This window comes from Natator depressus, chromosome 16, assembly GCF_965152275.1.
Source record: "Natator depressus isolate rNatDep1 chromosome 16, rNatDep2.hap1, whole genome shotgun sequence".
Lineage (NCBI taxonomy): Eukaryota > Metazoa > Chordata > Testudines > Cheloniidae > Natator > Natator depressus.
The window spans coordinates 19,159,003-19,184,868 of record NC_134249.1 but is presented as its reverse complement, the minus strand read 5'-3'; the positions used below and the strand labels follow the sequence as shown (position 1 = coordinate 19,184,868).

The 25,866-nt window shown below is 45.5% G+C and overlaps 1 protein-coding gene across 2 annotated transcripts in view; it reads right to left on the bottom strand.

Annotated features, from left to right (window-relative positions):
• The window catches only part of COL5A1 (collagen type V alpha 1 chain), a 247,193-nt gene that overhangs the window by 101,516 nt on the left and 119,811 nt on the right, over window positions 1-25,866 (bottom strand). For both annotated transcript variants that reach the window (XM_074973666.1, XM_074973665.1), the window contains exons 8-13: window positions 24,938-25,102; window positions 23,974-24,030; window positions 17,660-17,701; window positions 17,389-17,451; window positions 5,784-5,858; window positions 3,338-3,430 (exon numbers count right to left, since the gene is read on the bottom strand). In XM_074973666.1, coding sequence (XP_074829767.1) covers window positions 3,338-3,430; window positions 5,784-5,858; window positions 17,389-17,451; window positions 17,660-17,701; window positions 23,974-24,030; window positions 24,938-25,102 — 495 coding nt within the window. The remainder of the gene's footprint in view (window positions 1-3,337; window positions 3,431-5,783; window positions 5,859-17,388; window positions 17,452-17,659; window positions 17,702-23,973; window positions 24,031-24,937; window positions 25,103-25,866) is intronic.

Here is a 25,866-nt window from a genome sequence, read left to right as displayed (position 1 = left end):
GAGTATTCTTCCCATACTTTCGTTATCCATATCATTGGATCATAGGCCTGGAAGGGACTTCGAGAGGTCATCTAGTCCAGTCCCCTGCACTCATGGCAGGACTAAGTATTATCTAGACCATCCCTGACAGGTGTTTGTCTAACCTGGTCTTAAAAATCTCCAATGATGGAGATTCCACAACCTCCCTAGGCAATTTATTCCAGTGATTAACCACCCTGACAGTTAGGAAGTTTTTCCCAATGTCCAACCTAAACCTCCATTGCTGCAATTTAAACCTATTGCTTCATGTCCTATCCTCAGAGGTTAAGAAGAACAATTTTTCTCCCTCCTCCTTGTTAACAACCTTTTATGGACTTGAAAACTGTTATCATGTCCCCTCTCAGTCTTCTCTTCTCCAGACTAAACAAACCCCATTTTTTCAATCTTCCCTCATAGGTCATGTTTTCTAGACATTTTATCATTTTTGTTGCTCTTTTCCGGACTCTCTCCAATTTGTCCACATCCTTCCTGAAATGTGGCACCCAGAACTGGACACAATACTCCAGTTGAGGCCTAATCAGCATGGAGTAGAGCAGAAGAATTCTTTTTTATGTCTTGCTTACAACACTCCTGCTAATAGATCCCAGAATGATGTTCAGTTTTTTTGCAATAGCGTTACACTGTTGATTCATATTTAGCTTGCAATCCACTACGACCCCCAGATCCCTTTCCGCAGCACTCCTTCCTAGGCAGTCATTTTGTATGTGTGCAACTGATTGTTCCTTCCTGAATGGAGTACTTTGCATTTGTCCTTTGAATTTCATCCTATTTACTTCAGACCATTTCTCCAGATCATTTTGAATTTTAATCCTATGCTCCAAAGCACTTGCAACCCCTCCCAGCTTGGTATCATCCGCAACCTTTGTAAGTGTACTCTATATGCCATTATCTAAATCATTGATGAAGATATTGAATAGAACCAGTCTCAGAACTGATCCCTCCGGGACCCCACTTGTTATGCCCTTCAGCATGACTTTGAACCACTGATAACTACTCTCTGGGAACAGTTTTCCAAACAGTTTTGCACCCACCTTATAATAGCTTAATTTAGGTTGCATTTCCCTAGTTTGTTTATGAGAAGGTCATGCGAGACAGTATTAAAAGCTTTGCTAAAGTCAAGATATACCACGTCTACCACTTCCCCCCATCCACAAGGCTTATTACCCTGTCAAAGAAAGCTATCAGGCTGGTTTGACACGATTTGTTTTTGAAAAATCCATGCTGCCTGTTACTTATCACCTTATTATCTTCTAGATGTTTGCAAACTGATTGCTTAATTATTTGCTCCATTATCTTTCTGGGTACAGAAGTTAAGCTGACTGGTCTGTAATTCCCCGGGTTGTCCTTATTTCCCTTTTTATAGATTGGCACTATATTTGCCCTTTTCCAGTCTTCTGGAATCTCTCCCGTCTTCCATGGCTTTTCAAAGATAATCGCTAATGGCTCAGATATCTCCTCAGACAGCTCCTTGAGTATTCTTGGATGCATCTCATCAGGCCCTGGTGACTTGAAGACATCTAATTTGTCCAAGTAATTTTTAACGTGTTCTTTCCCTATTTTAGCCTCTTCTGAGCCTACCTCATTTTCACTGGCATTCACTATGTTAGATGTCCAATCGCCACCAACCTTCTTGGTGAAAACCGAAACAAAGGAGTAATTAAGCACCTCTGCCATTTCCACATTTTCTGATATTATTTCCCCCCCTCCCCACTGAGTAACGGGCTTATCCTGACAGTTCAATTTACAGATTTTTTGCTATTTAATAATCCCATAAATAGAACAATTCAATTTTGATGGTTTTTAAACCCAGTAATTAAAAAGCCGTATAGCCAGCACCCAGTCAATAATGTTCACAGCAGGTAATGGGACTGTCCACACTTTATAACACCGCTTGGACAATTTGTTCCATTGCAATAATTCAATACTTTAAAAGACTGCTAATTATGTCCGTGCTCCAGTAATCAAAATCTACCTGTACCTGCACTTGTAATGAAATAAGTATGTTAGATTATTTATAACTTTTGTTTTTTGTACCACGGCCCAATAAAAAGGAGCTGCTCTGAAATACTGCCAGCTGGGACAACATTTGGCCTCTTTACCAAGAATCAAATTTCAGAGGAATATATCACTTTAATAATGTAATTAACCCAAAACAAGAGAAGAAAAATCTACCCATCTCAGGAGTCCCTTTCCTCTCTCAGCCTCCCCAAAACCCTTTCAGTCTTCACCACAGAAGGCTTCGATCTCAATTTTCTTATTAATGATCCCAGTTCAAATGACAGGGTCTGTACACAGGGTACAGCTGTTTTTTCCCCCGTTGTGGAAACTTTTAACTTTCCATCTAAAAACCATAAACCCCAAAAAAGTGTGCTTGTTCCCCTATTTTCACCAACTGATAACTGAAAAAGTTTGGCTAAAAACTGAGTGAAAAAAACATCAGTTGGGGAGTTTATGGTTTTTCAAAGAACAGTTGGAATATTCCCCGGGGAGGGGGGAAAAAATGTCCATTTCCAGTTTTTGGTTTTCTGTCAAAAAGAAAAAAAATAATCAAAAGTTTCACAGAAAAGCAGACACTTTCCACAAAAAAAATTAATTTAGTCAAAAAGCCCATTTCCCATCAAAACAAATTTTAACTAAAAGTTTTTGAACTAGCCCGAACGCTGGCATTAAGTAGGCACTGAACGTGTGAACATTTGGGCCTTAAGGGCCTGCGTGTTCATCCAATCAGGGAGCAGATATAATACTGCGGGACATGTGTGACCAATCACAGGTAACCAACACAGCTCGAATAACAAACCCGGACAGGGAAGTTTTTACAGTCATTTCACAGGATTAAATATATATAAAAAACATATTTGCAAGGATACTCATGGCATACTTTCCAATGAATACATTAACAGAAAGTGTGATCTGCGGGCTGAGATTCATGGAACTGAGAAACAACTTACATCTGTGACATTCATTTATTTATTGAGACTGATTTACCCAAAAAACAAAAACATACAAAACTTTTGCTGGGGGTTTTGAGCACAAAGAACCAAGTCTTGTAAATAGCAGAACTCCACTGAAGCCCACAGGCCTATGCCTATTTACATCAGCAGAGGATTTGGTTCAAAAGGTGTGGGGGAATTTTGAACCATAGTTTTGGATTGGTCCATCTCTAGCTGTTATTGATAGGCCAAAGTATGCTAAGGGGTCACATTACCATGCCAGGTACTAAATCACGGCCAACGTCGAGACACATCACCTGGGTAAATTTCTTCCAACGGCACTAGAGAAAAGAGATGTCCCCACTTACCCTGGCTTGTTGCAGTATGGCTTGAGCTTGGGATTCCTGTGCTGAAACGAGAGGTCCTTTTGAGCCACCATCTCCTCCCCCACTAAAGCGGAACTGCAAGGAAGAAGATGCAGATGCATGTGACTATGCTGCCGTCTATTCCCTCTCCCCCTAGCCTGACTTCCTATAGCATTTCTATTCAGCCTCGCTGGATTGGCAAGCTCAGCTCAGTCACTGCCCTCCTGGTCTCTAACAAACTTACTAACTGCCACACGCGTTTAGCACCTTCTCTCAGAGCCCTGTGACATTCGCTTCTGATGGGAAAACTAGACAGGTGATCTTACGTATGTATGGCGCAAGCCACATTCTTCCCAGGTAAACACCTGCAAATTAAATCACTGAAGCTCAAAACAATCCATGGATAAAATGCATGAGATCACGATATATGCTTTAAAACCTTAAGGACTCATCATCAGCTCGAACCTTTAAAGCCAGAACATTCATAGGTCTGATGTTCTCCTCCCAGCTGCTCTTGGCCAGGAAAAGCCTGCAGATGTGATTGCATGAGGATGGGAACAAATCACTTGGCTTTAGTCTCCAGTTTACTAGAGTACATAGCCTACATTTGTAGCACAAGGGCTATAGGTTTGGGCTTGTGTGTTTTAAAAGCTATTCCTGAGATACAAGCTCCCCATGCCAGGACACCTGATGTTTGCTTGGAAAATAGGACACCGTCCAAACAGGTAAACATTTGAGCTTGGATTAGTCCAATCTGCAGCGGACTACGGGGAGATAACAACAACACGGGGCCAGCAGTATGCAGGCAGAAAAGCCCATTCCTGGACGCATTCGCTGTGCTCTGCAGCTTTGTGTGGTGCGTTCACTCTGAGGGATCTCAGAGAACTTTCCAAACACAAGTTAAAAACTTGGCTATATTGAGGGGGGGAGGATGCATGGTTTTTAATCTATTTTACGGCAGGGAGAAAGACAGCGTCCCAGATTGTATCCAGTGCAGAGGTATGCTTCAAGGAGTAGAATTCAGCCCACAGTTTAGAAAGTGTTTTGGAATCCTTTGGCATGGAAAGCACTCGAAAATGTAAGCTGTTGATATTGGCCATGCCCTCCGTTGGGAGATTATTTTCCTCAACTTCAGGAGGAGTGAGGTTTTTCCCACCTTTGACATCTCTGAACCTATGTTCCTATAGCAATACCCTGTTACTGGCCCAATTATCAATGTCTTTAGAGCATTCCAAGAGGGAAACTGCAGACTGTAGGTCCTAGTTGGTAACGCTGGTTTCACCTCGGCGTCCTGTTGCATAGCGAGAAGCAATGAAACCAGGTTCCAACATGAACTTGGCCAACTGAACCGAAGCCCACAATTTACAGGCCCAGGGTCGGTTACTTTATGGGCCAGAAGAGGTATTGTAATGGCCGGCTAAGCATTGTAACAATGCTGTGCAGTTGGCCTTAGCAGCACTCGGCTCTCTGCCAGTAACCTACACATGCATTACCCTGCTATTTGGAACCCCTACAAGTGCACAGTGGTTTTTATTTAAGACTCTCATCTTAGTACCCAACTGCTTATTTTCCAGCCGCTAGGCTCCTTTGGGTTCTGTCACATCAAAGCAGAGACAAAATATACTCGTCATCATTCCTTTGGTGTCCCGGGACCAAGAGGGCTGACTCAGTGCTGGCTCGACTGGCATCCAGAAAGAATAGTGCCACGATCTTCAAAAGTGACTAGCTCATTTAGTCACCTACAATGTTGGATGTCCAATTTGAGACCCCTTTAAATGGCCCTGAATTTCAGCACTTTCACAGATTTCAGACCGGTGTTCAGCACTTTCTGAAAATTGAGCCCACCTGAGGTGTCTCAAGTTGGGTCCAGCAGAATTGAGGCATTTGAAATCATGGGTCAATTTTGAAAATGTTAGCCTACGTACCCATTTCTTTTCCCATGTGAAGAGGTCCCAGCATTTTACAAAAAATGGGTAATAATTTACATAAGAGTGGCCATACTGGGTCAGACCAATGGTCCATCTAGCCCCGTCTCCTGTCTTCCAACAGTGGCCAGACGCTTCCAAGGAAACGAACAGAACAGGGCAACTACCAAGTGATCCATCCCCTGTTGTCCAGACCCAGCATCTGGCCGTCAGAGGTTTAGGGACTCGCAGAGTATGGGGTTGCATCCCTGACCATCTTGGCTAATAGCCATTGTTGGACCTACCTTCCATGAACTTAGCGAATTCTTTTTTGAACCCAGTTATAGTTTTGGCCTTCACAACATGCCCTGCCAATGAGTTCCACAGGTTGTGTGTTGTGTCTCTATTCCACAAAAGGGGAAAGAGAGTCACAATGAGGTGAAGTAACTGTCCCAACGACAGATAGGGTGTCAGTAGCAAAGTGCAGGACTCCTGACCCCCAGTCTTCTTTATTAACCATGCCCTTTTGTTACAATTGTACTTACAGGCAGCATGAGCATTGTCCCTGGTGGTCCGGGTAACCCATCCGCTCCTGGAAGACCTGGCCGGCCAGGAGGTCCCTACAAAGGGAAGAAACAAAGAGAAATCACTAGAGCATGTGTGTATATGTTATTTAATTCATTCTTCCCCATAGTTTGCTGTAGCTGGAAGGGCCTTTGCTTCTCGTTAGCCTTGGCAAAGCCAAGTATACTCAGATATACTATACATTTTGATGGTATCCAGATCAATGGTAAGGCTGGCAGCACAGAAGTGTTTACAGTGGCCTGTATGTGTTGCTTAAACACATATGGTATTCCTTAGTAATTCCATCCCCCTGCTCCCTTCCCTCCATAGTTTCAAGTCTGCCATGAGCAATTTTCAGATGCCCAATAAAAGCCTTTGCAATGTTCCAGATCAATGATATCAATGTTTAGTTGAGTATATTAAGCCCTATTAAAACTGTATATAAAACCTTGTTTAAAATATAACTCAGAGCAGTGAAGCAGAGATGCATTGAAATGTATTTATTCTTCCACATGTTTAATTGCCTGGTTCATTTCTTTCCTTTCATTGTTTTTTGGTGGTCTTTTTGTTCCTACAAAAATACTTCCATCTGCCTTGGGCCAAACAATCAGCTGGTGCAAATTAGCAAAGCTCCACTGATCCATCAGTTGAGTATCTTGATCTCACTCTGTAGGAGCAACCTACGCATTAAATGTTCTACAGATGAAACTCTAAAGAACAACATAGATTCAACTTCCCTAAAACAGCCTCCAGATTATTTGCACTCACAATTCTGTGCCTGCAAAAAAGTCCAAATTTGCACAGACTTTGAGCAATACAGCATGCAAATGAGGGCAACATCTAACTACGCAAGGTGCATGCATAATTCCAATTTTCACATTTGCATGCAAAGCTGTGGGCGTTGTAGACTTGATCCCGTCCTATGAAGTCAATAGGAGTCTTGCCATTCATTTCAACAATGGCAGGATTGGGCTCTAACTGAGGAACATTTCTAGTCTCAGGTGTAATCCACCATCTTCCTGCAGTTACTTAATAAGGTCCCATAATCATTTTATTTTTCCCCTCTTCTTCAATGAAAGCTGCATAAATTCCCCTTGGGAAGTTCTCTGGAGCAGGATAGGTGCACTGCACCAGCCATTCTGAGCCCTTAAAAATACTGACTCTCTGAGTATGTGCAAAGAGTTGGGTTTTGGGGTTTTTTTTTTTTATGTATTTGCCTGATTTTGCATGTCATGGATGATATTGTTTGTCTAGGCTCTTCCCCTCAGGAGGTGCTGAATGGATAGACAAGAAACACAGACTGGAGTCTTGCTCATTCTAATTTTCGAATCTGCAAACACAGTCACCCTCACTCCAGGCACACACTAAAACGATGACACCACCACCCTCGCACAAATGAGTCTCCTTTCTTGTTATTGAAGTGCCTAGAATTCAGGTGCTGTGAATACACGTCATAAGAGATGGTCTCTGCTATAACGAGCTTATGATGTAAACAGACAAGACAAAGGGAGGGTGGTGATGGCTGGGGGAGAGAGAGAGAGGCCCTGAGAAACGAAGAGTAAAATTTTCAAGTTTTGAAAGTGGCGCAGGGCCAGATTTTTAAATGTATTTAGGCACCTACCTCCCGTTGACTTTCAATCAGACTTAGGCTCCTACCTGACCTAAGTCACTTTTGAAAACAAGATTTAGGGTATGTCTATGTGGCAATGAAAGGCCCACGGCATGACCGTGGCAGGTCTAAGTTAGAGGACTCGGGTTCGTGAGACGCAGGCTGCGGGGTAATAAAACATCAGTGTAGACATTTGAGGAGCAAGAGTCTCAGGGCCCAGGCTTCAGCCCACACCCAAACATCTACACTGCTATTTTATAGCCCCGCCTCCTAAGCGCCATGTGTCCAAGTCAGCTGACCCGAGCTCTTGGTCTCAGTGCCCTGGGTTTTGTTTATTGCAGGGTAGACATACCCTGAGGCTCCTAAGTCAGTTAGGTGCTTTGAAAAATAGATCCTAAGTGATTTGCCCAGGGTCACTCAGTGAGTCTGTGGCAGAACTGGGAACTGAACCCAGGTGTCCTGATCTTAGTTCTGTGCTTTAAGCACCAGGCTACCCTGCCTCCTTTCATGGTCTATGCACTTTTATCTATTTTTATATTCGAATACGCTTCTCCTCCCACCCTCCCTTTTCACATTCTCTCTGCATTGTGTGTGGCGTTTTTTTTTTTTTTAAACTCTGTTCACTCTTGTTTCCTTGGATTTTTTTCCCCTCTCACCTCCCGTGCTCTCTCGCTCTCTTTCTCTCTCCCTCTCCCTTTCTCGTTCTTAAAAGGGCACCCAATACCATGCCAGTCGAATTTTCAAGCCCATGATTAGTGAGTCCACAATTAGGGAAAACAACATTGCCCAACCCTACCCTGAACTACACACACACCAGCTAAACTATTTATATACACGGCACCCCATAATTAGAGGCGCTGGATAACATTACAGATGAAGAATCCAGGGTTTGCGTCACCCTCCAACTGACCCAGAATAATAACACAGCTTGAAAACCTGCAGTAAACGGCCACTCCAGCCAGTGATTTCTCAGCAGAAAACACAAGCAGTCCCCTCTGTTGCTGGAGGCAGGCTGCATATCTAATCCACCTGTCCATTTTTCAAGACTAGCTCATGATGTTACTTCCACTTTGTTTACTTAGCCACTTCAACACAACAGTCCCTGACTCAGATGATGAGGAGTTGATAGGTAAACAGAGCAGTCCCATCTGTTGGATTAAAAGCACAATAAATAATTTAGGCCAAACTTGTCTTATATAATAACTCTTTCTCCCCGCCTCGTCCGCATGGTCCTGATGTATGATTGATCATCTCTGGGTTCATTTATCTATCTTCGTGTATTCTGTCAAACGAGTGTAGATAAAATATTTTTACACAAGCATGTTTGTCTGGGGGTATTTTCAAAATACCTCAAATTTAAATTCAGGTCAGTTTTCCAAAGGCCTCTGAGTAACTTTAAAAGAAACCTGTTGCACGCCAGTGCAAATTGGGGTGGCTCCAAAGAAGTCAATGCTGCTCTGCTGATACACAATAGCTAAGGAGTGCTGCCAAGCTTCACACAGCTTGCAAATGCTTGCAAATGCTAAGGCAATATGGACGCTGATCAGCTTTCTAGCCCAATTTTTTGGGCCTCCAAATTTGGGCCAGAAGTCTCTTAAAGGATTAGATTTCTGACACGTCCATTGCTGGCCCAAATGGCTGTGAGAAAAGCCGTTCTCCTGGTATTTCAGCACCTCTGAACCAGGTTCCACCTGAAACCTAGAAGGAAAAGGGCCTCCAAGACCTTCCGACAAGCATTTCAGAACCATAGCAAAGGTCTGAGAGCCAGGTGCCGTGCCTGCGAAGCCAAGGGAAGTTTTAGCATTGGCCTCAATGCTGCCCTAAAAGAGGTGCATGGGTGCACAGTCTCAGGGCCAGATCCTCAACTGATGTAAATCAGTGTAGCTCCACCTACTTCAATGGAACTTGGGGAAATACCCTCGCTATGGATCTGGCCTATTGTTCTATTTCGTTCTGCACTGCATGGCACAGTGTGTAAAAGGGTAGAAGCATCCAGGGTGTTATCCGACTAATTAACATGTTCCCAAAGGAGAAAGACAAAAGAATATGGCTGTGTATTTGCCTCACAAGGAGCAGAGTGATCTGGAGAAATCCACGGCGCTCTCCTGAGGCCGGGATCATGATACGTTTCTCTGCTGAATGGCGGGAAGGATGTTTTCTGGAGTTGGTGTTTGTATTCTCTTCATGAATGCTTTGGAATTCAGTTCGGATGGCCTGTGACACTCAATAAATCGCTGCCGTCCCCCTGCTGTTTGGCTACATTCATTCACGCGGCGTGTCGTTCTTTAATCATCCACTTGTAAAGACACAATGACAGAAAGAAACTGTTCGCACCCTAGGGCCGAGCGCTCGGGAAACACACATGTTCTGAGAAACAAAGGAATCTGCAGAGAGAGGCGTGATCAATGCCCGGCACAAAATCAGGGGAAGGACTGTCTATCAGCCTGAACAAAGCTTCTGAACACGTCTAACCTCGTGGGTGCCAAGAGACGGCTGTTATTCCTTGTGCAGAGTCCAAGGCAGACTGGTGCAATGTCCCAGTGGTGGTAAGAACACCAGGTCTTCCTGATGACAGGTGAATTTATACCCTGGATATGTGGAAGAGCCCTTCCTTGCTCCATTGGCTAAAGTCACATTGTCCAAAGGAGCTTCCTTTCTCCATCAGCTCATTCCAGTTCAGAGTTTCTTGGGAACATTGGGATATACATGAAGCCACCTCCCAAGTGCCTCTTTTCCTTAAATCCTTCCTTAAGGAGATCTCCTCACTGGTTGTTCCACGGCTCCCTCCCACAGCTGGAACTCCCCATGGTTTGGGGCAGTGTGACTGGTGGAGCTGCTCTGTAGCACTTCCTTCAGGGCCATGTGTGGTACTGTAGCCATTTCACTCCCTCCCCGCCCCCGCCACCCCCTTTAGTCTACAAGGTTTGGCCTCCAGCTTGGAGCAGGGCAGTCTGTGCTGTAAGCTTGGTGCCAGTCTCTACACACTCAAGTAACAAAACAGCAAGTCTTAAACGAAGAGAAAAAAAACCCTTCAAATGCAAACACTTTGTTGCAGCACTGAAGGTAAAGCCCTGACCAGGGCCCAAGTTCTGGGTGAGCCCCAAGGAACCATTCCCCTGTCCCAGTCCCACCCAGCTCTTTCTCTGAATAAAAGCAGGCAAGTCTTCTTAACTGGCCTGCTGGTTGATGATTGGTCATTTTTCCTCCTGGTCCTTCTAGGCCTCTGGAGGACTGTCTTGTTTGTCACCTGGTCTGCACAGATTTTCCTCGGACGGGGAGCGTCAGGCCACAGATGCCTCCAGCAGAGGGCAGAGAAAGCCTGATAGACCTCGTCACAGGCAGGCAATGCAGTGCTGAATGAGCAAACCAGACTGGTGAATAAAGTTATACCAATATACTAAACAGCACGGTTGACTTATGTTGATATAGCTGAGTATCATTGGCGCATTCGTTTGATGTACTTGGCCGGTTTCAAAAATCTTTTTTGTTTCCACATGTGTCTTATGCTACATCCGTAAAGTTCCACACATGAGTTGTATACAACAATAATAATGCTAATAATAGACGAATTAAAGACGATCTGGTCTAACTTGTGGAAAGGATTCAAGTTCCCTGGCTCTATTAATTCATCACTTTTCTATGCCCATATGTTGCATACTGTTCAGTTACATTTTGTTCTGCACAGAATATTTATAAACAAGTGGAATGTGTGGTCTGCTCCTGAATGCAGATGCCGCCTTCCACTCCTGGGTGTGCAGTGAAAAGGGTCAGGGACTTCATGCCTGCTGCCTGCCGGCTTGGCATGGCCATTCAAAGGCAGGCTGGAGAGTATGCTGGCAATCATACAGAAGAACAGCAGAAATAAGGGCCACCCGGCCCACCTTCCAGCCTGCCATACAAATGAATTCTTAGGAGTAGAGGCGGTCACCGTACATGGAGAGGTGATTAAAGAAGTAGTTATAGATGATAAGCAAGGCACAGTTCGTGGCTGCCCTGCAGCTGCACAGCTCCCTTGCTTGGGGAAATGCCCCAGGGGCAGAATTCCTTCCCTGCCGGGGGAATTTCAGGGCAAGCCAGCGGTGGATGGGGACCAGATGGGACTGGCAAAACAGTTCGATGCCCTGATTATTCCTTGACTGCTGCAAGCTGCAGGGGACACGGGCACTTTGACGTGAGAGGGCTGTTCTGACCTTATCCAGCAAAAGGCCCCTGTCAGCCCCAGGATTCTGCCCCCTCCCACAATCTCAGTCACCATGCTGGGCTCTGCGCACTGGCTCAGGGATGAATTGTGACCAACGTATCTAAAGGGTTAACTTAACAACTCTCAGGCAAGTTCCTGGCGGAGGCCATGCATTAGGGTTGAGATGAGTGGCTGTATATCGACATTCTGCGCATTCCAAGGCATGGATCGATGTGGCACAGCCAGCCCTTTCATTCTCAATCATGTCACCACTACGAGAAACACTATTATTGTTCCATCAAAAAAATAATACACCAGGAGTTTAAGTGAGGGGGAGCCTTAACGGGGGAGGTTAGGGGAGTACAGTGTCCAGGAAATACCAGCCAGATCCCCTGAGAGTCTGTGATAAACAGCCTTAATTTTCAAAAAAGTGTCCAAATTAGTGTCATCACCACTAGAATGCCCTGATACCCAATAATCCATTTAAATCCATCTCAAAACCACAGCAGAGACCCTTCCATTCAGCTCTCCATGGCTGAATTTTGCATGTGCAGATCGGGAGGCTGTGAAGTTGATACTGAAGATCTGCAGCCTGGTGGTTACCGCATTTCCCAGTTGGCAGGAAACCTGAGAATGCAATCTCTGTTATGCTGGTGCCTTCAAGCTCAGAGTCTGTCTCAATGGAAGGCAGCCAGGCAACCATCTTGCATTCAAAAACTCCCCTCAATCACATGCTACAGGAAGAAGCCATGGAGAAGAGAGCGTTTGGAGGGCACTCACTGGAGAGAGAATGTGGAAGTCACCCAACTTTGGAGAAGAGCCACATCATCACAGGATACATCGGGGGACACATGAGATTGTTTCTTCTGATTGATCCCAAGAGCTTGCAGCAAGGAAACTGGAGGATCAAGCTTATCCGAGGAGGGATTTTGAACACTATGCATGAGGACAGAATTGCAACTTAGGCCTAAGAGAAGGCTCATGGGAGTTCACTATAAAAGCGTGCAAACAAAGGAAATGTCTGGCTCAGGCTTTGCTCTGTATCCATGCATGAGATCAAATCCAAGAAGAGTCATGCCAGTGAAAAAAATTTAGCCATATCTTCCTGATGGCTGTTCCTCATATCTTGATATATTTCTTCTTGTGTTCTCGTTTGTAAACATGTGTGTAGTCATTTCCAGCTGGCGTTCTGGTGCCTGGAGCCAGGCAAGAAGTAGTAATTAAAGGGAAAGGATTTGGATGAAAGAACAGTTGGCCATGTTTTGCACTGGTCTAAGCTCCTAGGGTGAAATTCACTACTGAGCAAAGGAGGCAGCACAAAGCTCATGTACTACTTAAGCCTTTAAAATAGGGTTTAAGTGAGACTTAGGTGGTGTACAGACTTTGTGCTGGCTCTCTGCAAACAAGTGAATTTCACCCGTCACATATATCCAGTTTAATCTGGTTTTTCAAATTTTGAGGCATTAAACAAACAACAAACTTCAAGAACCAGAGCCCCAATAACCAAAACCTCAGAAGGAACTTAAGTGTTGGAATCTATTAACTAGCACAAAGCCTAAGGAAAGACACTAAAGGAAACCTATTCCCCTTCCCTTGGTTTTATCTGGCCAGATCTTTTTGTCTTAGCTCGGTCTGCAACCTTTCTTGGCTTGTCCAGCTAGAATTGAACAGCCCATGGCTTGGCGTGAAGACAGCTAACAAGGTACGTGCACCTGTGCTGAAGCAGTCGCAAGGAATGAAGCAGCCAGCTGTGCTCGTGAGACGGGGGAAGCTGGCAGGCAAACGTATGGCCAACATCTGACGCTGGTAGAGACACAAATACCACAGGGAGGTGGGGAACAGGTTTGGCTATGATGGCGAGCTGGCCCCTATTTGTTTTGTAGCCTTAGCGTGCAATGGATATTCAACTTTGCACTTGAGTGTTTTGTCTGTGGCCCTTTAGACCACCCGGATATTAAGCCTGATTCTAATCCCATTTACACCCCGGGTGTAACTCCATAGCCAGCCATTAAGAATACATACTGAAGCCAGATGCCAACTTTTTTTGCCCAGAGGCAAGTGCTCATATAGAGCACTGCAAAAGCAGACGGCCAGGACCTCTGGGGATGGGTCTTCCCCCTCTCCCCTCCTTCCCAGGTGGAAGTGACTGCACAATATGTCCTTGCAGGGAAGGGGACTCAATCACGCAGCTCTGCTAAGTCAACAGAAGTTGTTCTGCACCAGTGCCCGCTTAAGAAATCAGACCGAATGACCTGCCAGAAAAATGCGTTCAAGATCCTAACGAAGAGACTGAGGGAACGTCTTCTGCTAACCGTTCCTGTCCTCCTGTTGGTATTTGCTAGTCACTGGATAACAGTGCTGGGGGGAACAGAGGCATTAGATATTCTTGCAGCTCTTCCATGTGTATTGTCACTGCCATTCATCTCTCCTTTAGAGTTACAGAACAGACTCAGGGAAAACAGAGCATTAACTAGACTCTTCTCCTTTTGTTTCTTGGCCCATTCCAAGATTTTTTTTTTTTTTGCTCTTTGAGGTTGAAAAGGATCCTTGCCAGGACTTTGACCACAACAACGAGCTACAGGCAGAGCCTGTTGTTAGTGCTGTTTTTATTTTTGGGTGAACTTTTGGCACTCATCGAGTTTGCCCATAATAGCACTCTGCTGAGCCAATGGCCATCTTCCCCAGGAGTGCGGTGCCAATCTACCTCTCTCCTGACCTGGAATGCACTCTGCGCAGCTCCGGAGAGGGTCCTGCACACTAGGCTGCCAATGCACCTCAGGAAAGACACCTAGATGGGGCCCAGCTCTGCCTTCCCCCAACTCTAACGTTTTGTCAGTGAGAAGCAGCTCTCCACGCTGGTTCACCCTCAAGTCTCCACTGAGTGGAGACCGCCATCTGGGCACTGCTGTGTAGGAGTAGGACAGGACTGGACTGGAGGACAGGACTGGACTGGAGACGGGCCAAGAGATTCAGATTGGGCCAAATCTTCATCCAAGCCCAATGTCTGTAGCTTCATATTGGTTCAAAGAGAGACAATCCCCCTGTCCCTCCCTGGCTACCTCCCTGTCCTCAGCCCCTGACTTAACTATGGCTCCCTCTCTCATAGCACAAGTAGCACTCCAGCCCCCTTCTTCCTCGCTAGCGAGGGGATGAGTCAGACCTCCTGTTGGGAAGCTCTCCCTTCGGCGATCCCGGGTGTCCGTAAACACCTAACCCGGTGCTGTAGCTGTCTGCGACCCCCATCCCCATCCCAGAAGTACCCGTGACTTTGTGAAATAGCAGCACACTCAACAATATCGCAGAAGTACACTCAACTAATCTAAAAATATCTCTGTTGTACGGCCATGCCCAGTGCTGGCACTGGGCCAAGTTCTGCTTGCCTCACTCTCACGTGGGCGGCTGAAATTGACGGGGCGCAAGTAAGGTGACGAAGCGGAACCTGCCTGCTTGTCCCTGGTGCCAAACGTGCTTAAGCATGCACAGCCAACGTCTGTCACCCACCCGTGGCTGCAGCGTACTGGGGCTGTAAGTCTTAATTACGGTGCAGGTCATGCAGGCCCTGCTATCGCTCACGTGTCAGGAGACTGGGTTTTTAAGGTTCAGAGCCAAGGGTTCTCTCCCTAATTCTTACTGAATGCATTGTCTGCCTGTTGCAGGGCGGGGTAACCCTAAGGGCCATTGGGCCCAGCATGCCGATCAGCCATGTCCCAGCCGAGACCGCTCAAGTGATTATAAAAGCCAAAAAACGTAGCTCCGTTGAGGGAGGAGAGAGTTTGGCAGGAGGAAAAGCCCTGGGCCCCTGCAGAAGACCATGGGTGAGAGGGAAAGACAAGGCTTATATGTGGAACTTATGTTGAACTATTTTATTGCATTTGAAGAGTAAACTGTGCCCTAAAGGAAGGGTTTGAAAAGACTCCGGGCATGACACTGAGTATTTCCTGGGCTGGTGAGGGAGTCCATCAGCTTTACACCTTTGTCTGCACGTGCAGGCCAACCAAGAGAAACAGGCGGGATTTTAATGCACTGTATTAGGAGATTACTACTTTTCCTCTTCTGCTCCATTCAGGAAAAGTCCCTCTATAAGCCCAACAGTCTAAAATTAAAGTATCGCTTCCGTTCTTCAATGGGAAAAAAAAAAAAAACCAAAAGAAACATTTCCTAATTATATTAATTTTTTCCCTCCTAAAAGCTTTCAGCTTGGAAATGCAGTGATTTATTTACTCCGGCCTATGAAATCAGATTCCTGCCGAGGGACTGTTCCAATTCCAGCCGCTTTAGGCTGACTGCTACAGTAGTTAGGTTCTAGTGACCCCATTTCAGGCCTTCCGCGAAACCAAAGCAAGCAGCAGTACTCCAAATCCTCCACTAGGTGTCAGGCCTAAATTAACTCTACAGACACGGCCGGTTGCATGGTGTATGCAGAAGCAGGAGTTTGTTTCAACACAGCAACTGCACGTGTTACTTCTCTGCCGTTTAATTTCTTCCTACTGGGAGAAAAATAGCATTTACCGGGGGTTGCGTGATTCAGAGGCGAAGAAAACGAAGCAGAAATGAGGAGGAGAACACATTTGCATGGTGGCCGTTTGGGAGCCTCGATTTCAGGAGGCCCTAATCAGAAACCGGGGGCCTGATTTTCAGAGGTGCTGACCACCTGCAGACATCCTGGATCTCAGCTGGCATTGAGGGTGCTCAGCAGTTTCTGAAAATGAGGCTGTAGGTGTCACAAGTTGGACGCCAAAATCCAGGAGCTTTGAAAACGCAAATACAACATATCGGGGGCGGGTAGGGTATTTTGCCCAGCAACGAATTTAAACAAAATAAAATAAAATAATGATAAAGAAAACCACCTAACAATCCCATTGACAGAGAAAGCAGGTCAGTTGCTCGTGCCTGTCAGTAAGGCAAAAGCTCCTCCTAATGGAAAGACACAGTATTGTAGGAGAAGGATCTTCATATTGGAGGTAATTTGAAAGAAAACAAAACCATTATACAAGAAGAAACACACATTCCTGTGGGGCAAGTTATAGGCTACAGAGTGAAATCCACTGAAATCATGGAGCTCCCGTGAGAAAAACACCATCCACTGCAGGAGTGGTGGATATTTTTTGCTCCTAACCAGTGGATTGTTCAATTAAGGCTCCAGGTCTGAACTTAATTTATACTTTTCCTATGCTAGAAGACTTCTGTGTGTTTGAATGAAAGTTTTTCACACCAACAGTCCAGCTCCTGCATCTTCTGAATCCTGCAGTGAAACCTTCATTCTGTATTTATAGCACTGCAAAACTTTCTGAGCCAGCAGACCCTGCCATAATGCAGAAAACACTGCCCGCCATCTAATATCTCAGACAGGCTGCACTTGCCCACTGAAGAACTCTCAGACACATGCCACACTTGCCCTCCGACTATTACTGAGACACAGCGTAATTACCTGTCACGTAGCAATAAAGGATGGAGAGATGTCAAAGAGTTTCTTTACACTAAGCTTTTTTTTTTAAATCTTGAGTTAATTGGTTGCCAAGTAACTTGAGGTCTTTGACACATTTGTAAAGGCTAGAGTGGACACTCCCCGAATGTTTGTTCCAGGTTCATACATCTGTCCTTTACCCCAGGCTGAGTTCTGCTAGGCTTACAACTTCTCCCCATTTTGAGGCAGAAGGGCTAAAGTGCAAGAGGTGGTTGTTTTCCAGCACCACTAAGACCAGTTATGTTTTACACCCCAGGTCACAGTAAAGCTCCACAGTACACAGCAAGAATGAACTGCGGCCACAGCCAAAGGATATAAATCCACTATACTTACTCTCTCGCCGGGGTCACCCAGTGGACCGACAGGCCCAGTAGTTCCCGGAGGTCCTGGAAGACCCTAATATGGAAAAGACAGGACAAAACATTAGGTCATAAAGGAAAATGTGCTGTTATTTGTTTGAGCGTGCATGCACAAAGGAAAGAAACAGAACTGGAACTGCCTGTTTATTTTAGCAGAGTAAAATTGACCGTGAACTGCTCTGATATCCTGGTATGGCCGATGGAAGCCATAGAGCCCAGAGAAGTATTAAAAAAAATTGACTTACAGCTGGGCCTTCGGGACCGGATGGCCCTTCGATGAGCATGCCCTAGAAAACAGTAAGAGAGACTGGTGATTAGCATGGCACATCCCCAACGCAACCTCCGCAATGGAGCTCAAAAGTCAAGCAGTCATGTCTGTTCTTAGCTCATCCAGTCTTTGGCTGCTCACAAGCCCAACAGATGTTTGTGCACCCTGGTGCTGAGCAGCTTCCACATTGCTTCAGCGGAGTCTGCGTCCATTGCCATTGGCACACTACGGCCTGTACACTGAAAAGCAAAATGTCGACCAGTTCAGCCCAGGCTGGGCATGAATAAAAGTCTTGCCCCTAACAATCATCCCAGAATCACACCGGGTGAGAGCGGAATCCTCTCTCATCTTAGTCCAAGGTCAAGCAAATGAAAAGCCTTGCACTGTGTCTGGAATGCCAGAAAACCAAGCTCTGCTGGAGTGAGTTTTGCAGCCGATGCTTAGAATGCTGTCTCTAGTTCTAATCAAATTCTAAGGCATTTCCAGGGGTCTTTACATATCTTTCCCTAGCAGACTTTATGCAGTGATTTACTGAGTGAACCTATGAGATCATTGTGTGGGCACCATGTCAGGGTAATGTTATCTCATTGTTTAAAAAATTAAATATTTTGCTATTCCTTTAAATCATGGGTATGTTGTACTCAGTGGAGTTGGGGGTTTTTTAATGGGGGAAGGGAGACTTCCATCGCTGGGCTGCTGACCAAGTTCAAAGTCATCCAGCAAGGTGTCCATATTCCAAGCAGCCCGTTTCACCTCTTGCCGGCTAATATGTAGCCAGCAGAGTCATTCTCCTACAGGATGAAATCAGCCCATAAAAGTCAGCAAATGTCAAATTGACTCAGTCAGGAGAAGCCTGGGAAGGAGCCAGCCCAGCGATCGAGTTACACCTTCCCCTTGGAGGAGGGTGGTCTCCCCAGGTCAGGGTTGAAGCTAAGGCCAGTTGGTGGAGCAGAGCCGGTGAAAGTGTGGGCTGACGTCACCGCAGCTTCCTATGTCCTCCACAGTGGAAAGGGCTGAGCGGAGTGAATCTGAAGCAGGCAGGGTACATGCAGCAAACAGGGAGTCCTGCCCCAACATCTGCACTTCTTCAGCCCACCCACCCCCAGGAGAGAAAACAGATCACACTATATTGCCAGATACCATGATGGCACCCCCAGTGGGATATGGGCATGTACACTTACCCTCTGCTGCCAAATCCCTTGGCTAGTACAAGGGTTTTTTAATACTACTGATACCCATTGCTAGCTGATTTAAGGGCTGGTTTGTTTGGTTATATGGGGAGCCAATTCTCTGTTGATCTAATAGGGGAAACTCCAGTGAAATCAATGCAGTCATGTGGATTTACATTAGCGGAGAATTTGGTTCATGGACCTTATCCTACAGCAGTTTAACACTGTCTTTCCACTGACTGCAGTAGAGTTACTCCTGATTTACATGAGTGTGAGGAGAGACTCATGAATGGTACTCATTTGTCCTGGGTTAGGACAGTGAGATTTCCCCCCTGGATGGAAGGATAAATGTGGGGGGGTGGGGAATAGCTGAGCTGTATGAAACTGATTAGCACAGCTGCAGAATCTGGAGGACATGTTGCCGCAGGCTTTTCAAGAGATGTGCTCATGTGTTTCATGGCAACGGGTGAGGTGCAGAAAAATAAAACAGAGGTTAAATACTGGGACAAGGCTGGTGACTCTGAGAGCAGCCTGGGCAATGGGATGACCCGCCAAGAGACAGAGGGAGGTGGAAGGAGAAAATAGGCCCAGTACCCAGAATGAGCGAGCAGGGTACAAACCTATCAAGACCATACATTCCTTGCCCACTCTTTCCTGGTGTGCAAGGAGGTGGGAGCTGTTCCTTGCCTCTGATCTGTCCTGGGTGAAGCAATGCAGGTTTGAAACACTTGGCCTCGATGTGACAAGTGGAAGCAAGGGGCTTTGGTGGTGGAATTTGGACTGATGAACGATTTATATGGAAGCAGTACTACTGCTAACAAGGGCTGAATCCAGATGTGCTGGGAGAATAGAGGCCTTAGGAAATCTCTTCCTTTCTGGACACGGAGCAGAGGCCTGAGTACAAGCTCGTTACCTGGAGCTCCGGAGAGACCCTTTGAGTGTGACCTGGCTTCCATTCAGTGCACCTGAGCTTCAAGGGGCCATGGTCCACAGGCTAAAGGGTATATCTGGCTAGCGTGCAGTGATATCACCAACATGATCTAGCTCTGGACACACTCTGTTTTGCCTTAGTTCAGATGAACCCGGGGCAATAAGTGAAGTGAGTAGGAGGAAGATGGAATGTGCCCAGCATACAGGCCCTCACTGAGCCAATCTCTTCACGTTGCTCTAACCAAGGCTCCCCAGTCCTGACCTGAGGAGGGAGAGGAGAGTTCAGTCTTTATGGCCTATGTTGCTATTGGCCGCTCTCTGCTGAGACTGCTGACAAGGGACCAGTTAGGGTGGAAGTTTAAGATTCCCTGCTCTCAGGGAACGATGGGCAGAAAGCGCTGGTTAGTTTTGCAAAGAAGGGAAGGGTGGTTGTAAGTTAAAAATCCAAAAACCTTGCAAAGCGGTGGGCTCATAGGAGCTGCACCCTCCACCCCCCCGGGTCCATTTCATTTGAGAAACTGGACCGATTAAGGCACCACCCATCTGCCTGCGTGGCAGCTCCGGAGACTAGCACCATCCCCAGACCTCCACCTCCGCTCAGTGCTGATAAACTCCCCTCAGCTCCACAGAGAGTCATTGCCCATATAAGGAGCCCCACGACCGTCAAGAGCTGCCGGGTGCCAGATTTATGTGGGAAATACTTGAAACTGTCTCCTCAATGGCTACGGTGCCGAGAGCTCTGCTTCCCACAGCCAATCACCGAGGCAAAGGAGGCCCCTCAGAGAGGACAGGAGAGGAAGGCCTAATTAACCTATTCCTGATACAGACAGCCTGGGCATCCTCCCACATTTATCCGTTTGTTTATGTTGGGCTCTGGCTGTGGGGACATCTGGAAAGTCTCCTCAGTGAGAAATTCCAACAGTTTCCATTATCCGTGCAAGGCGACAAGGCAGGGGGAGCAGGAGACAGGCTGTGTGACAGGAGGGGGCAGGGAGGGACATGCAGGGGAAGAGGAGGGAGCATGGGATGGAATAAAAACTCTGGCTTGTGGAGCGAGAGCCACAGATTTGGGAACCCCATTCTGCTCTGACTGAATTCAGTGCCAAAGCTCCTGTTAGCTTCAGTGGGGGCAGGGTTCTGCCCCATGGCTTGGCTTCATAAGATGGCAAAAGTGCCGTGAGCAAGTTGTTCCTGATTTGTTCTCACCATTTGTATGAAGTCATTCCATGCCTCTGTCTCAACTCCCTCCTCATCTCAAAGGCACCCTTCTTTCCCTGCACCCTTCCATGGCTAGAAGATGAAGGGTCTCGCTAGCAGCTTCCCAATTTTGCATCTGTGCCAACAGCCATCCCTTCTGGGCACTCTCAGAGCAAAGGCATTTGCAATGCCATTCGTAAAGGGACCCAGACACGGGGAGCTCCTCAAGTTAATCTGAAGGGATAAAAATAAAACTATGCTGTTTTTAATTTACTCGCTTCCATCTGAAGAGCCCAAGCATTTTAATATAGGTATTCTAACTTCTGCCTGTTTGATAGACCGGGGGAGGGAAAGGTCAGGTGTTATCCTAAGGGTCAGCATTTACCAACAGTTACCATAATGTGGCACCTTAGGCCTCATTTTCACTAGAAAATTAGGTGGGTTTAACTAAGTTGTTTGGGGTGTGAAAAACTCACACCCTTGGCGTGGCCTTGTTAAACCAACTTAAGTCCCCACGCAGACAGCGGCTAAGAGATGGATACCTATGGAGCCGGGAGAACCCCTCCCGTCGGTGGCGGTAGTGTCTACACTGAAGCACTACCATGGGGCAGCTGTGCTGCTCGTGTTTTAAGTGTAGACATGCCCTATTAGTCACAGTTCAGAGAGGAAGAGAGACTTGCCCAAGGTGACAGAGTGAGTCTCTCTTGTGTTTTGCTTTGCTCCAAAGTTGTACAACAATAAACAACAGAATCCAACAGTCCTGACTCCCAGATCCCTGCTCTCACGCACCTCCTGAAGCTCTTGAGCGTTAATGCTGCCTTTGCCATCACAGAAACTATTAGACTCAAGACTGTGCTATCCTGCTGCCTCCAGCAAGCGTCAGCACCGAGTAAGGATTGAAAGACAGATGGACCGAAAGAAAGGAAGCAAAGTTCAGAGGAATCCTTCCTCCTCCTCCCCCGCACCCCCACAATCCAGCAGCTCCGATCTGAAGAAAGTGCCTTTGCTAAAGATAAAGAGCACAACGAATCTGCATTTCTCTCAGCTAAAGGGGAACCAAAAGAAGAGAGGAAATGCAGCATTTGGTCTTGTTTATTTTCTGGCAATGGCTATATATGCTCCAGTGTTTTGAAACAGCCAAGGCAGCCAAATTCTTTCTGGATGATTACACTTAACTATTTTGTTCGCTCTGTAACATTTCAGATTGGACAGGGCAGCCTGAGTTTAAGCAGGTTCCCCCCTCTCCCCCATATTTTAACGGAGTTTTCCACATGTCAGTTAGACAAACTATCCATTTTGTTCCTTTTGTCCGCAGAATGAAAGCAGGGCCCAGAAAGGAAGGAATTGACTTGGAGGGTCGGGAATGCTTTTTAAAAGCACTGGTTCTGGGTGTCAAACCCTCCCCCCCACCCTCTGGAAAAGGATCACGCAGGAGAGAAACAGAGAAAGGGCAGAAAAAAACAGACTCCAACAGATAGGAAGTGTTGTCCTTTCTTCTGGTACTGGGTTGGCATTCTGCCAATGAAAAATTAGGTTAATTGAATTACTGGTCTGCAATGAGTGTGTGCTTGGACTTTCGGAGACTCAGGAGCAAGATGAATGGGGGTAATTGAAAGGATCCGAATATCTGTGGGTCTCTCCTGGGGGTGCGGAGAGGGATGCAGACATGGAGGCAAGTTGAGATCTTAAAGTGTACTTATGGATGGAAAAGGGGCTATGTAATAATAGTTCCGTTCCCTGTGAACCTTTCAATCAGAGCTCACAACAAGCAGTTGTTCCTCCAGTTAATCCCACCAAGGTAAGACACCCTGTGGGCAGGACAGCTGAATTCCAGTCCATTTCATGTGCCATCAGTTAAATTGTCAGCTAAACTCTGATCACATAGGGACTGGATTTTCAAAAGGCGTTGAGCACAGACATCTCTCCTTAAAGGCAAGTGAAGCTGCAGGTTCTCAGAAGCTCGGAAAACAAGGCCAAGAGACTTTATCAATGGTGATGCTGTAAAAACAGAAAGAACCCTGCTTGATTCTCAGACCCCAGTAGGGTAGCTGGAAAATTCCTTTGACTGATAAAGTGAGTGCAATTGATTTTATAACTGCACTTTAAAATCAAAAAGTGCCTCAGAGCTGGGCCAAAGAAACCCTTGCTCTCAGTGCAGACAAAACAGAGAAGTAGAGAATATAGGATTCTGGTTCCTGAACAATCATACAAGAGCAATTTCAAGGTCCTTACCAACATGGAGGCCTAAAGGAGAGAACGGACATCGAAGGGGGAAAAATCATTCTCAGCTTCCGCAGCTATGTGCTGTGAGAACACTTTCCTTGCCACAGAGGTGTGCTCCTCAGTTGTACAATTAAGGATGGGCTTGAGCTGTAAAGTTCAGACCTGGATCTAAGCTCTCCCAGAACTGCAGGGAGTCAGATGGGAGGGCTGTAATTCAAACCGATGACTAAGTAAAAGCCATTGGAGTCCTAAGACAGGCTCTCGCCATTTGTACAGAACACTGGTAAAAAGAAATTTGGCCAAAGAATTGTTACAAACAAAAATAGCTTTTGGGGGTATGGGAGGGGAGAAAAGGAACAAATGGAAAATGTTAATTTCTTTCCAAATTATCCCTGTTTCTTAAAATAAATGCCCCCCCCAAGCATTTTCAATTTTTATTTTAAAAAATTCAGAAAATTTCTAACAGAATTTTTTTTTCATAAAATGAAAAATTTTCTATTTCTTTTGAAATTATTTCATGGAAAATACTGACCATTTCCCTACGAGCTGCAGCTGGGAGCATGAGAAGTGACTACCAAACATACAGACCTACGACTGCTTTTCAATTTCATAGAGAAGGTGGGGGAGGTAATACCTTTTATTGGACCAAGTTCTGTTGGTGAAAGAGACAAGCTTTCGAGCTACACAGAGCTCTGCTTCAGTATCATACAATTCCATATACACATGCCCACCCTCTGAAGAAGATATCTTTGTAGATGAAGGGCACCCTTACCGGTTCAATTATTGCAGGCTCTCCCTTCTGTCCTTTCTCACCTCGTGGGCCACCAATCTGTAACACACAAGAGAAACACAGGCAATGAGTTAAACAAAGGATATAAACTTGCTGTCTCAATTGGATTCAGACTGGGAACCAGAAACATGATCAAGATGCAGTCAGCAGAGCCCACACCACCCAAGGACTGAACTTGGTGCAGATGGGTGCAGAAGACACATATTAAAAAAGGAGCAAAGACTCATTTTGTTACTATCTAAAGTTCTGTTCCATCTCTCTAGTGCACAGCAATTTCAGAGGTCACGTATTTGTAGGGAATTATTGCTTCCATATGCAGCAGGATAAATTAGGGCGACCTAATTGCTGGCAACTTTTCCATCAAGTTTTGATCTTTATTTAAAATAAAATGCTCTAGTTCAAACAGGAATTATTTGGGGGAAGTTCTATGGCCCGTGTTACGGTGGAGGTCAGATTAGATGATCACAACGGTCCCTTCTGGCCTTGGAATCGACGAGTTTGTCTACACAGAAACATTCAGGAAAATTAATCCAAATTATCTTTTAAAGTGGATTACATTTCTATGTGGACACACTTTTTCAGAATTTAAGTGGCCTTAATTTGATTTTGCTTAATTCATTCTGGAAGTGAATTAAACTAAACAGAAGTAAGGCACTTTAATTCTGAATGACAGCATCCACACAGGGGTTTAATGCAGTTTAATTTATTTAAAATTCATAACTTTAGTTAATTCAGATTAATTTTTCTGAGTGCTCCCATGTAGACAAGAACTAGGAATCTAATGGGCCTTTTCCTTTTATAACTCCTACATATTACCTGGGGGAAGTGAAAGGGATTGAGGAAGTAGGTCAAGGTTTCCTACCCCTCCAAAGGCTAAAAAAATGGGCTAAGAAAGCAGATGGAAAGAAATTCAAAAAGGGTCTGGAGTCAGAAAGTGTTCCATTACCCCTTCATACTCTGTTTCTTGGTTAGCAGGCATTCCTGGCCCAATATCAGGAGAGACAGTTCGGTCATAGTAGGTATCATAGTAATTCCCATCATACTCTTTTATTGTCTCTTCAGTAAAGTCTTTATCTTGGTCGTCTCCCTCTTGACCCGTTTCCACCTCGGCCTGAAAACAAGAACAGCAGCTTGTGTCAGACAAAAGATGCCCCTAACCCAACACATGCTCTAAAAACTAAGGGGAGGAGTCTCGTGTATCTCCCAAATAAAGAGGAGCAGGGGTGAATAAGCTTTACGATAATGGCACAAGTAAATACAAATACAAAGAAATAATAAAAGAATGTTTAGTAAAGTAGCATCTAAAGGCTTCAAGGGACAACCAATGAACTCCTTCAAGGGGACTTGCCAGCAGAATTACAGATATAAAATGCTGCACCCATATGGAACTCAATATGACATGTCCCCCGGATTTCCTATATGCTTCATGAAATGTATTACATGTGTAAAATACCATGTGTGAAAAACCACGCAGAGTATGAGCAATAACACATGACAAAAAGTTCCAGACACTCCACATTAAGAGGCATGAGACGAAGTGCTGAAAGCCCAGGTCATTCCAAACCCCAGATAGCCAAATCTCCAGGTTAACAAGCATACAGAAATTTACATCTGGCCCATAATTAAAATTCATACTGAAACTGAAATTTATCCTGATGAATCCCAGATTTTACAAAGACCCTCCCAAATTTTTTGGAAAATCAAAGTTTCCTTATACAAGGATCTTCCATTTGTTCATTCCCGAACTGTTCTGGGATCCAACCTTACAGTTAGGCTTGTTCCAAAAGCAGAACTTTGAACATTTGCACTTAGGCATCTGAGAGGGTACTATTCATTCATTAGCACACATTTCTCCCTACCCAAATAACACCCTCT